This window comes from Schistocerca cancellata, chromosome 10 (assembly GCF_023864275.1).
Source record: "Schistocerca cancellata isolate TAMUIC-IGC-003103 chromosome 10, iqSchCanc2.1, whole genome shotgun sequence".
Taxonomy (NCBI): domain Eukaryota; kingdom Metazoa; phylum Arthropoda; class Insecta; order Orthoptera; family Acrididae; genus Schistocerca; species Schistocerca cancellata.
The window spans coordinates 17,818,700-17,833,346 of NC_064635.1; the positions used below are offsets into that span (position 1 = coordinate 17,818,700).

The 14,647-nt window shown below is 38.5% G+C and overlaps 1 protein-coding gene across 2 annotated transcripts in view; it reads right to left on the reverse strand.

The window, feature by feature from the left end:
* LOC126106471 (endoribonuclease Dicer-like) overlaps positions 1-14,647 on the reverse strand; it is a 292,820-nt gene that overhangs the window by 133,936 nt on the left and 144,237 nt on the right. For both annotated transcript variants that reach the window (XM_049912758.1, XM_049912757.1), the window contains 2 exons: positions 13,438-13,562; positions 10,942-11,182 (listed from right to left, as the gene is read on the reverse strand). In XM_049912758.1, the coding sequence (XP_049768715.1) occupies positions 10,942-11,182; positions 13,438-13,562 (366 nt within the window). The remainder of the gene's footprint in view (positions 1-10,941; positions 11,183-13,437; positions 13,563-14,647) is intronic.

Here is a 14,647-nt window from a genome sequence, read left to right on the forward strand (position 1 = left end):
AAATTCTTTCTTAATTGTGGGACCTGCAGCATTTATTATGCCTAGTACAGCATTATGCAGAGTATTGGAAAACAGTATGCTGCTTGATATTTTATTGTATTTTCATATATAAGCTTATTTCAGCTTTATTGCCTTCATCAGAACATCTCCAAACAATCACATTTATTTGTAATTTACATAATAAATAATTTATAAAGTGTTTTACATTTGATGATGTACTCACATCCTGATATTGTAGATGGACATATGTCAACTATGACTAAACCATTAATGCTGTCTGTAATATTATTTTCAGCAACATTTTAAAGTTGTTTGATAACTTGTTGTTGCAAGTAGATTATAATACACTTTTTACTATCTGACAGTTGTGAGAAATTCAAGGTTGACAGCTAATTGTTTACTCAAAGATATTTATATTGTGGGTAGTATACATATGGAACTGTTATTGAAGTGTTTGTGTGTCTGGTGTTTTGGTTATACTTTATCTACATACAAAATTTCAATAAAACGTTTTAAAAACGGTGTAAGTGTGTGAAATCAGTTTGCTCATTTAGTATATTGTAGGGATAATCCTTTGTGTGTACGCATATTTGAAACTCCTCCAAAATATTTTATGACTGGACCTGTTAGGATTTTGTGCAGGATTTGTAGTGCATTTACAATGTTGTTAACTTGGTGTTTTTCATTTCTGAGGTGTGTAAAGAAGGTGGATTAGTTGTTATATGTTTCTCTTGTGTCTTCTCTAAATCCAACAATGAAACTTCTTCCTTTCTGTCCTATATAAATTTTGTGCAGTAAATGCAGTAATTGTAATTCCTAGGGTTTAAGTTGTTTCGGAGTATGGCTTTTCCTGAAAGTAGTTTTATGCTAATATTATTTGTCATTCTGATGTCTAATGTGATGTTTGAAGTTTTTAGTAGGGTGTTTATTTTATTGAATAGTTTTCCTATATAGTTTGTTGATGGTCTTTTTTCATTACAGTTTCTGTTAGTATTGTTATTTTATGCTTTATAGGGTCTTTTAAAGGTGTTTTTTGTTGTTGTACATCAGCAGAACCACAATAGGGCCATATTGTTCCTGTATGCGATGTATTTTAGTATACAGTCTCCTGTTGCAGGGACAGATTTAGGATTCTGTTAATAATGGAATGGAAGAATGCACATTTGTGAGATTTTGGATGTGAAGATGGTTAATTATTCCATCTGTTGGTTGGATTTCTGTAGATCTCAAAAGTGTGTCTATAGTTATTGTGAGATCCAGAAAATTTATCGAATGTTCTGAAGTGAATTTCATTTCAGGATGCAAATTATTGAATTCCTGTAGTATACAATTTTAACTGCAAACACGGCCTATAAAAGGAGCTGCAAATCAAAATGTTGGATATCCTGTAGTATTGTTTGTATGTCGTGATCATTTCCTTGTATGAGCAGCAATGTGTCATTGGTATATTACTTTTTTAGAAAGGGTTGTTGTGAGTTGAAGAATTTTGTTTAAAGTTTATTAAGGAATATACAAGGGTTGACTGAAAAGTAATGCCTCCACCTTTGTAACTCTTCAACAGTTGGCAGCACTGGTATGCGGCAGGTACTGGCTTGTTCTGTAGCCTCTACTCTACAGCTCCAGTTGGCACGATGCCTTAGCACTGAATGGTTGTGTTGTTACAGTGAAAAGTATGGAAACTTGTGCAGACAGTCGGTCACTGCGATTTAAGTAACATGCAGTCATTGAATTCTTGACAGCAGAAGGTGTCACCCCAAAGGAGATTCATCAGAGAATGAAAGCAGTTTATGGGGATTGTATTGATGTGAGTACTGTGCATTGTTGGACAAGTAAGTTTAAAGATGTTAAGTTGGGAAAATCTGACCTGCGTGACAAACAAAGAGGCGGACGTTCTGTGACAGCAACCACCGAGTTTCACAAGCAAAATGTTGACAGATTGATTCAGGACGACTGTCGTATCACTAAGAGAAAAATTGCAAGCACAATCAACATTTCACAAGAACATGTGGGTCACATTATTGGTTTGCTGTCCACCCCGATACCTGAATGATCAAGCGTGACGGACTACCATCCTAAGGGGACCGGGTTCGATTCTCGGATGGGTCGGGGATTTTCTTTGCTCAGGGACTGGGTGTTGTGTTGTCTTCATCATCATTTCACCCCCATCCAGCGCACAGGTCACCCAATGTGGCATCGAATGTAATAAGACCTGCACCAAGGCAGCTGGACCTGTCCTGTAAGGGGCCTCCCGGCCAATGACGCCAAATGCTCATTCCCAATGCTTTGCTTGGCTATCAGAAGATCTGTGCATGATGGGTACCCTGGATGCTGACTCCTGAAATGAAAGTGCACAGACTTGAAATTTGACAGTGACTCTTCTCACGTTACGAGAATGAAGGTGACGCCTTTCCCAATAATGAAAGACAATCTGCAGGTACATCATCATGCTTCTGATGAAGATGTTGAGAGAACTATGAGACTGTGGTTGCAGAAACAGTGTGTCGATTTCCTCCGTGATGGCTTCAGAAAACTTGTTCATCGTTGGCAGTAATGTATCCAATTGGGTGGCAATTATGTGGATAAGTGAATATTGGTAATTAAAGATCACATTCCAAGGATTATTTCTGTGTTTGATTTATTAAAATATTCCCATCCAAACCCAATTAACGGAGGTGGGGCATTACTTTTCAATCAAACCCTCGTATATACTTTGGTTCCAGCAATACTATTGCCCACACACACACCATCTGGGTGTGTGTAAATTTTTTTGTTGTTATGTTAGAAACAGTTTTGTGAAATTCTATAATTTCACATATGCCTTCTTTATGAGTTACGAGATAATGTTCTGTTATATCTATTGTTTCTGGTACAGATATGTTAGTGTAGTGCTTCATGTCCAGTGCAACGAGTCTGCATTGTGTAGAATTTAAATGTTCTTTATTGTACTTTAAAGTATTCTAGAATTTTTTATGGTGCAGTTTTTCCCATATGTGCTATGGGGAGTAGTATTGCTGGAACGACAGCAGTTATGTTCCTTAATAAACTAGAAACAAGATTCTGCAGTTCACAAGGATCTTTTCTAAAAAAACATAATATACCACTATCACTATGTCAATGACACACTGCTACTTTACAAGGGAATCATTATGACAAACAGAGAATACTTCAGGAATTCAATACTATCCATCATAAAATAAATTCACTTTCTGGACCTCACAATAACCAACAACTAGACTTTTGAGATATACAGAAAATTAACCACTACAGTTTGAATAATTAATTGTACATCTTCACATCCAAAATCTCACAAATATGCATTCTTTCATTCTATGATTAATAGAATCCTAAATCTGCCACTGCAACAGGAGACCATACATAAAGAAATAACTGCACTACAATACATCCCATACGAGAACAATTATGACTATAATGTGGTTCTACAGCTATACAAAAACACCCTGAAAAAGACCCCAATAAATCATAAAATAGCACCAATGGCCGAAACTGCAATAAAAAGGAAGACCATACACATACCAGCAAACTACATCCAAAAATTATCCAATATACTAAATGCCCTACTAAAAAATATAAACATCTCGTATGACATCAGAATGACAAATAATATTAGCAAAAAACTACCGTCAGGAAAAGCCATACTGCCAAAACTATTAAACCCTGGAATGTACAAAATTAACTGCAATAAATGCACAAAATTTTATATAGACAGAAAGGAAGAAATTTCATCATTACATTTAGACAACACAACAGAGACAAATAACAAACCAATCCATTTTCTTTACACACCTAAAAAATGAAAAACCAAAGTTGACAACATTGAAAATGCACTGCAAATCCTGCATAAAATCCCAACAGGTCCAAGCATGAATATTTATGGAGGAATTTGAAATATGCGTACACACCAAGTTTATCCCTATTTATAATCCACAAAGAAACCGATTTCTGGCTCACAAAGCTTTCAAAAAATTTTTACTGAGATTTTAAATAGGGATAACCGATAACCAAAACTCCAGAGATCACAAACACTTCAGTAACAGTGCCATGATACACACAAACCAAAACAGCATAAATATCTTTGAGTAAACAACTAGCTGTCAACCTCGAATTTCTCATAACCATAATATTACAACCAACAATTACATAGAGCAATAATGGTTTACTCAAAGCTGATATACACTGAAGCACCAAAGAAACTGGTATAGGCATGCGTATTCAAATGCAAAGATATGTTGAACAGGCAGAATACAACACTGTGGTTGACAACGCCTATGTAAGACAAGCTTCTGGTGCAGTTCTTACATAGCTTACTGCTGCTACAATGGCAGATTATTAAGACTTAAGCAAGTTTGATCGTGATGTTATAGTCGGTGCACAAGTGATGGGATACAGCATCTCAGAGGCAGCGATGAAGCAGGGATTTTCCCGTATGACCACTTCGCGAATGTACCGTGAATATCAGGAAGCCCGTAAACATCAAATCTCCAACTTTACTACGGTCAGAAAAACATCCTGAAGAACAGGATCCATGACAACTGAAGAGAATCGTTCAGTGTCACAGAAGTGCAAGCCTTACACAAAATGCTGCAGATTCCAATGCCGGGCCATCAACAACTCTCAGTGTGTGTACCATTTAATGAAACATCATTGATATTGGCCTTTGGAGCCGAACACCCACTTGTGTACCCTTGATGACTGTACGACACCAAGCTTTATGCCTTGCCTGGGCCTGTCAACACCAACACTGGACTGCTGATGACTGGAAACATGTCTGGTTGGACAAGTCTCATTCAAATTGTATCGAGTGGATGGATGTGTACGGGGATGGAAACAACCTCATGAATCCATGGACCCTGCATGTCAGCAGGGAAATGTTCCAAGCTGGTAGAGGCTCTGTAGTGGTGTGGGGCGTGTGCAGCTCGAATGATATGGGACCCCTGTTATGTCTAGATATGACTGACAGGTGACAAATGCCCTTCTGCAACACATGAAAACTATGTAAGCACCATTGATGACAAGAGTGATTCAATTACTCAAACCCCCTCCTGTACACATCTTGTTGATCACCTGCATCCATTCGGGTCCATTGTGCATTCCGATGGACTTGGGCAATTCCAGCAGGACAATGCGACACCACACACATCCAGAATTGCTACAGAGTGGTTCCAGAAACAGTCTTCCAAGTTTAAACACTTCTGCTGGCCACCAAACTCCCCAGACATACATTACTGATCATATCTGGGATGCCTTGCAATGTGCTGTTCAGAAGAATTTACACCCCCTCACACTTTTGTGGATTTATGGACAGCCCTGCAGGATTCATAGTGTCAATTCCCTCCAGCAGTACTTCAGACATTAGTCAAGTCCATGCCACGTCATGTTGCAGCACTTCTGCATGCTTGTGGGATCCTACACGATATTAGGCAGGTGTACCAGTTTCTTTGGCTCTTCAGTGTACATACGTCTATGTCAGGACGTAAGTACAACATCAACATCAAATGTAAAAAACCTTTACAAATTATAAATAAATGCAGTTGTTTGCAGATGTGTTGGTGATGACAGTAAAGCAGAAATAAATTTTTTTTATCAAGGTTTTTTCCTTATGCAACGCAAAAAGCAGAAGAGCTGCATTCACGTCCAGCACCTCATTTTCATATATCTGGAGGCAATTCGGTGGCAAATGCAAACACATCTGTTCTGGAAATGTACTGCTGCAAAAACTGCTGGGCAGTAGTAGCTGACAATATTACTGACATGTGACTGCAATTTGTGTTGCCTAGCAACACTGCCGGGTTATACTATTGGCAGAACATAATTTCTACAGCCTGTGTGAAAGCATCTTAAGACAGTTTCCCAGTGACATGGGCTGTAGCAATTGTGCTGACTAGTTGACAAGTGACAGCGATGGACAACTGCATCTGATCGACCTTAAGGTTGATGTGTGACATGTAAGCAATAATAGCATCTCTGACAATAGTTTTTGCAAGCAGCTCAGAGTAATCCATTTTCTTGGTAGTGCAAGATACGACAGCAACTGATGGAGAGATTAGTCACTGAATACCACCAATGTCATATTACACGCAGGTCTTACATCGAGTGCCTGTAAAGGTGTGTTCAGGTGGTCCATATTTTATGGCAACATATGGCAGCAATAGGATTGCCGCCAACACTGCTGCCATAGGCAGCAATTCTGCAGTATGGCTTGGCAATGGTGCAAGTAGCTGCCAACATATTGAAGAGGGGTTGCCGGTGTTGTTCACCAAGGGTGGAAAATATTTCATATTGCAGGGCTGACTGTAAATGCTTCCCTCTTGCTCTCACCTATGTTTCCCAATTATTTCACTGACAGTACTGCAGTTGTGTGTCTGAATAAAAACAATATCATTTACTTTTGTTTGAAAGTTTGTGCATGTACATATAGTGAGATATTTTGTCGTTGTTTGTTGTGTACAGCAATGGAAAAGTGGACAGACAAGAGAACTAGTAATTTATTAATGCGATTCATGTACGACCAGAGTCACGGGACATCAAGAGTGAAGTATACGAGGATCACAAACTGAGAAAAAGAGTTCACTGCCTGTTGTTGATAAGCTTTGAATCGTGCTTGATGCATACAAAAATTTCTGAAGTCTTCGAACCTATGCCAAATGTGAGGGAAAAAAGTTGTATGGGAAGGGTGGAAGTGCACTTGGCTCTTCATCCCTATCGTTCGCATTTGATGCCTTCATCCCTATCATTTGCATTTTATGCAATGAGTTTCATACTACACTGAGACATTTTACAGGTAGATCAGATTCAGTTTTCGTCCCATAGACGTTAAGATGAGATGATTATCATGGGTGTGGAACACTTCAGAAAGTATAGCATAAAAGACATAAAATATTTGAATATAACAATTACTACCCTGACCATTTGTCAGGAGACTGTCAAAATAGGTGAATACACTACAGTAAATTGGAACTCCTAATATTTACAGAATTAGTACACTGTCAGAATGAAACATTGTTATACACTTTTAATAAATTTATCATACACAAAATACCCAATTTTGAAGAATACCTAGTTGCTTAAACAGGTTTCCACACATGTTGTTGAATTTACAAAATAAATGAGCCTTATTACACTCTTTTGCACCCTAAAAACTTTTGCTTGGTTTGATGAGTAACCCCAGAATATGATTCCATATGACATATTAGAATGAAAGTAAGAAAAATATGCAAGTTTCTTTATATTTATATCTCCTACATCTGACATCATTCTCATTGCAAATACAGGTTTGCTTATTTACTTCAGTAATTCTGTGGTATGCCCCCCTCAACTGAATTTATTATTGAGTTGTAATCCGAGAAATTTAACAGTCAACCTCTTTGATCCGCATATCTTCATATGCTATACACATGCTGGATGGAAATCTCTTACAGGTTCTGAATTGCAAATAGTGGGTCTTCTCAAAGTTTAATGACAGTGAATTAGCTTTAAATAATTTATTAATTTCAGTCAAAATTTGATTAGCAGCCATTTCTAAATCTGTATTTGACTTGGTACTTATTGCAATGTTTGTATCCTCTGCAAATAGAATAAACTTAGCATCTGGCAACATAACAGACGAGAGATCATTAATGTACCCACAAAAAGCAACAGACCCAAGGTGAAACCTTGTGGAACACCACATGAAACTAATTCCCAATTAGATGAAGACTGGCTGCTTACTGTATAGGTATTTTGCAACAACACCCTCTGTTTCCTGTTAGTTAGATAAGAATCGCACCATTTCGCAACATTGCCAGTGACACCATAAAATTCTACTTTACTTAGGAAAATGGTGTGATCCACAGTCAAAGGCTTTTAACAGGACATGGTCAAAGGCTTTTAACAGGTTGCAGAAAATGCCAGTAGCCTCTAATTTGTTATCTAATGAATTAAGTGGAAATGGTAGTCCAAACAGTGGTACTTGTTGGCAAACAAAACTAAAATTAAGTTTTTATCTTATTTCAAGCTTCTTTTAATGAGGCAGAATGAGATTTTCACTCTGCAGCGGGGTGTGCGCTGATATGAAACTTCCTGGCAGATTAAAACTGTGTGCCGAACCGAGACTCGAACTCGGGACCTTTGCCTTTCGCGGCCAAGTGCTCTACCAACTGAGCTACCAAACCACGACTCATGCCCCGTCCTCACAGCTTTACTTCTGCCAGTACCTTATCTCCTACCTTCCAAACTTTACAGAAGCTCTCCTGCACCACCTTGCAGAACTAACACTCCTGAAAGAAAGGATATTGCAGAGACATGGCTTAGCCACAGCCTGGGGGATGTTTCCAGAATGGTGCAGGAGAGCTTCTGTAAAGTTTGGAAGGTAGGAGACGAGGTACTGGCAGAAGTAAAGCTGTGAGGACAGAGCGTGAGTCGTGCTTGGGTAGCTCAGTTGGTAGACCACTTGCCTGCGAAAGGCAAAGGTCCCGAGTTCGAGTCTTGGTCCGGCACACAGTTTTAATCAGCCAGGAAGTTTCTTTTAATGAATCTTTTGATTTTACCAAAGTGTTGCATACTTCTGGTACCGTGGGGTTTCATGACGAATAGTGAACTTTAAAGATGTAAATTAAACTTCTGTACCAATCACCAGGAGCTAAAAGTGTGATCACCAGTCAGGTTGAAAAAGATATACACCCTCTCATGTTTTTATTGGTTTAACCAATTTTCATACCAATTGCTTGTAAAGTTATTCAAAATTGGTGTTTTGAGATTCTGGTAAAATTAGGGGTCCAGCATCAGTTTATTAGTTAAATTTTCTGAAGCATTCCACTTACTTGAAAACAATTGTCCAATGTCTCTTGTTCTTTCTATCTTTATTTATTCTGTGATGCGAAAGCAAAAGAGTCGCACTCATTTCTGTTGTCTTGTACTCTCCAATTTTGTGACAATACTGTTGTATCATGTAAACATTTCTGGCCCGTAAATATATTGCTGTGGACATAGCTCGGCAATAGTTTTGTACATGTAGCTGCAATTCATGTGGCCGCAATGTTGCCAAACAGGATATATTGTTGGCAATATGCAAATTTACCTTAAGGTTGGTGTAATATCTTCAAACCTCTCTCTTACAGAAGTCAGAACAATCATAAAGGATGACCGAATTACAATGGACAATTTAATTTTTGAAGAAAACTCATTAGTAACTTGGCAATGTGCAATATGTTTAGTTTAAATTAATCAGTACACAGTGCGGTTATATGTGGAGAACCATTTCTGGCAGATGTTAGTCAAACTTTGTTGACAAACTCTTACTTCTGTCATATCATTTTTAATGGTATCATTGCATATTTCTGTACTGATTTTCACAATGATGCACTCCATTTGATCTGTCAACTAAGAAATTGTTTTAGGTTTGTTCATGTATTTAATATATTAGTTCATGCAAGCCAACAGGAAACAGTCACACAACACACTGTCACGAGATCTCTATAGAAAATTTTGGTCTTCAAGGTGTGATTCAATACAGCTTAGAAAATTTTTACTGCAACAGTGCACATGCACGCTGTGGTGTCACCGCCAGACACCACACTTGCTAGGTGGTAGCTTTAAATCGGCCGCGGTCCATTAGTACATGTCGGACCCGCGTGTCGCCACTGTCAGTGATCGCAGACCGAGCGCCACCACACGGCAGGTCTAGAGAGACGGACTAGGACTCGCCCCAGTTGTACGGACGACTTTGCTAGCGACTACACTGACGAAGCCTTTCTCTCATTTGCCGAGAGATAGTTAGAATAGCCTTCAGCTAAGTCCATGGCTACGATCTAACAAGGCACCATTAACCATTTCTAGAGAGAGTCTCACTTGTATCATCAAGAATGCTGTATACAAATAATGGATTAAAGTTAAGTATTCCAGCAGCTACATACTTTTCTTTATAGCATTCATTACATATCCTGTTTCAGACCTAGCGCCCCCCTGCGTGAGTTGACGCGTGCATTTCGGCCTCCTCTTGCAACACAGTGTTGGCTCTTCTGCCAACACTACATACGGTATGTGCTAACTTGCTGCAACCACTTTTATTTAAAATCTGTCCCCTTCAATCGGGCCCAGAGAAACTCACACACGAAGTTCCTATAATGTAGGCCATTCCCATCCACTGCATTACCTACACCACTATTGAAAAATTAAGAAATTAAAATCCAATCACCCCACCTGCCCAAATTCCACATCAAACAGTGGCTCAATGTGCATGCAATGACACTGAAATTGATTCTCAGTGCCCCAAATTCTACAGCTGAACTTACTGACGAAGCTGTCCAAATGGAAATGCACCTATCACTAAAGATGACATGTCATTAGTGAGTTCACAGTGTTACAAATGATCAACTGGCAGTAGTAGTTCTTTCTTTTGTGCCTTGTAAGTGTGTAGATTAAGGTCCTTTGTCAGACTTCATTTCAAACCTCTCTCTCATTCTTGTGACTGATTGCAAATGACGATTAAAGGACTTTGGGCTAAGCACTTATTTACTGAAGCATAATTTCAGTAGACTATAGAATGTTGCTTTGTGTCTTAACATCTGCAATGGAATCAATGGGATTCAATTGCTCACTGAACTTCCAATGAATTGGGTATGTTCTGCTGAACAAAAGTTGTATGCAATTTGTGAAGTGTGTTTAAAAAACCTTTGCCATACAACTGTTGACAGTGACTGTGTTGTTTGACAGAAAATTTATTTTCATTAACTGCAACGTCTCTAGATGAAAATTCAATAATAGCAAGCTGTTGTCAATCATTCGAAACAAAGTGGCTTACATTTAAATTGCGGATTCTTATGAGAATTCTAACAGCTAAATTATTTTACTTTCACATTACAGGAGAAGAAAAGTTGTCACACACAAGCAAAAAATACACAAAAAATTATTTAATGTTACAGGTTTGGCAGAATAGAAGTGACATACCTTATACAGCTCACGTTCAATTTCTTTAAATTGTTGCATTGCATTGTAGAATTTTGAGTCCCCTCTCTCTGTCAGGATATGGAAGGTGCTCGTTTTATGTCGTGCACGGCCTTTTGACTGAACGTATGAACGGAATGTTTTTGGGGGATCGAATCTAATCACAGTATTACACATTGGTATATCCACACCTTCTTCGAGAACATCTGAAGAAACAAGTATATTTGTTTCACCGGCCTTGAACCTGAAACCATAACCACATATCTGTCATTTTCAAGGCTATCAGAATCAGTTCTGTGTATGCAGCACAATAAAAACTCTTGAAGGATGTGGGGGACATGACTGATGAGAAATAATAACTCATATTTCTAAAGCAAGGGGTGATATGTATACATACTTACATAAATGAGTTAAGTATTTCTACAAATTTAATAATGAGCACATGATCGCCATCTACAAATGTGTGGTGGGATGTGGAGTGTGAGGTTGTGAGTGAGAGGACACCGGAGGTGGACAGGGGAGTTTGGGAAGACAGAAGGGGTGAGGTGTAGTGGGGGACACAAGGGGAGGTGGCAAGGGAGACAGATAGGAGGGGGGCAAGGGGGAATGGGAAAGTGGAAGCAAATGAGGTACAGAGAAGTTGGGGGCTGGAATGGGAAGGTTTTCAGGGGAGAAGGCGGGAGTATTTAGGTGGTGAGGGGTTCGGGGGCTGGGCGGGGAGCCGGGGGCCTGGCGGGGAGCCGGGGGCCGGATGCGGACAGACCCTACCCCACTAAAACCTTATAATCAGGTTGTTTTTCTCCATCTGTATTCTTCCCAATAGTAATATAATAGAGGGAAACATTCCACGCTCTTTCCTGGCGAGGCGGCCGTTGGTTGCGAGGGCTGGAATTTTGTGTGTATGTTTGTGTTTGTTTGTGTGTCTGTCGGCCTGCCAGCGCTTCCCAATAGTAAGGTGTATATGAACCAAATTCCAGAGCAATGCTGGAATAAACAAAAATACCCCCCCCCCCCCCCCCCACATCTATCGGGGTGATTTGCTTAACCAACACAAAGCCACAACATGTGATCTAATTACTAGAGATGTGAAAATGTATTTATTCTGAGCCAAAATCAGTATCTATTTTTGATCACTTATTTGTTTGGAAATGATTGGATGTATAAACATATAATCTTACTTCTCCCTGTTACTAGTGTACGTTACATTTCGTAACTGACAACTGCTTCATTAACTACTGGTGTTAATCAAGCCCTTAGAGAAAAGAATCAAAATGGGTATTCCACTAGTGGTTTTCTTAAACATATATTTTGCTGCTAGCAAGTGGTGTACAAATCTCAAAATTTTGTTCTTTAAGATTACACCTCTTGTCTGTAACAGGAATAAACCAGAAAGTCTAACAACAACATATTTCAATTCACACGGATTCATTCCATCAGCTACCTCACTGACTGCTGTGTACATCCATTTCATTGCTCTAGTATGGCAGTTCCCTCTGCTGAGTCATACAATGTCTTATGGTGTATCTTGTAGAGACCCTTCATCCACCCAACAACTAACATGGACCAGGTTATAACGAACCAGCACATAATCGTCACTGCATTACAGCACAGGTACTCATTACATCTTGCAAACACATTCTCTTTATACACATTCCCTGTCCAAATTGGGCTTCATCAGATATTGTAACACCGAAAACAGAAAATTTGCTAAAAATAAAGTTATTGAAACTGTAATTGATAAAATAGTTCATTTGAATACAATTTGGTACGAAGTTCCATTTGCTAGGTAACTTTTCTTTTGTGTTTTTCGATCCATAATTCACATATATTCAAATCTGAATTTTTCAGGTCCATAATAATGGCAGAGAAGAATATTCTAACATAGAGATAGACTTGAGGAAGAGGCGTCTAAAATTCTATGGCCACATAATGAGACTTCCCGATCACAGACTTACAAAAAGAATAGTAAGATACGTAGCATCCCTTGTTAATGGAGGAGAATGGATCAAAAATGTAAAGAAAGATCTGGAATTAGCCAACATTACTACTGAAGACATGAACAAAAGAAACAATTTCAAACTTAAAGTTGACAAACGGGAGGTCAAACCAGAGACAAAAGCGCCGAGAACTGGAACAAAATGGAGCGAAGAAAGAAAAGCTGAATTCTCGCAAAGAATGAAGACCTGGTGGGCAAACAAGAAGAATAAGAAGCCCCAGAAGTGAACCATCTTTACTTAGCGTCTTCCATGTTGGGAGCTTTACGACTAATAATAATAATAATAATAATAATAATAATAATGGCAGAGCAACTATTAACTATGACAGAGAGAAAGAGAGGGGGGAGCGGGGGAGGGAGGGAGGGAGGGAGGGAGGGAGAGGGAGAGGGAGAGGGAGAGGGAGAGAGAGAGAGAGAGAGAGAGAGAGAGAGAGAGTTTCTGCTACATCATGTTACTTTGCTATTTATGGAGTTAATAAAATTGCAAGAATTTTCGGACTTACTTATCTAAAGCCTCCTGATTTCTCTTTTTCTCAAGATCGTTTTCCTTTGTATACTGCTGTGCAGCAAAGCCCACAACAAAATCAGGATGCAAGCCTTCATATTTAGGATCACTCAATGACAAGAACTGAAAAATAATTGAAAAATACCTTTGTAAAGATTTAGAACTTTTTATCTATTTATCTAAGATCAACATTGTTTTTCACAGTGTTACCAAATGATTATGTTAGCCACTTAACAACAGTCACATCACTGTAAAATAATAACAGAAATCAGAACTTTGATTGTTATATGAACAGAATACATGATACTACTTATCTCTAAGTCAAAACTAGTAGCAATATATCAGTGTGGACTTATAGTTCCAAACTACATTAAAGACAAAACTACTTCTCTCATCTTACTTCTTTACTGTTCAGCACTCATTTACATTTGATTTCTGACCCTCCGAACATTAAACTGGACTTTCAACAGTATGTATTGCACAAGTTCCATTCTGAAGCACAGCTTAACGGCCTGTTTGGGGTAAATTTTCCACCTCTCTATACCTCCTCCTTTACAGCCTTTACTTCACAGGTTCCATATGCTGATTCTGAAAGGTTAAGATTTATGTCAACCTCTTTACACTGTTGCCAGTAACGTAATGATCTGTGTAATTGAAAATATTATGATAATTTTAACTGCCTTTAATGTAGTTTGTAACAGCAATAAATAATAAAAGGAGCAATAGTAATAGCAACAACAGTAACAACAACAACAATAGTAATAACACAACAGCAATTCACTTGAAAACCTCAATTACCGTATTTACTCGAATCTAAGCCACACCTGAAAAATGCGACTCGAAATAAAGGGGGGGCAAAAAAAAAAAAAAAAAAAAAAAAAAAAAAAAAAAAAAAAAAAAAAAAAAAAAAAACCCAAATCTAAGCCGCACCTGAAATTTGAGACTCGAAATTCAAGGGGAGAGAAAAGTTTTAGGCCGCACCTCCAAATCGAAACAAAGTTGATCCATTGTAATATGAGACACAATTTAGGTCGAATGAATGACGATACAGCTACAGTAGTTTAGTTCGAGTCGTAAGCTTAGCAGTTAAGCTTTACCAGGTAGCCATTGCTATGCGTCAGGCGCTCCGTCCGTATTTATATGGATACCCTTCCTTTTTCACGTGCTTCGTCTGGTTTGAATCGATTGCGTATTTTGCTTTGATCTGA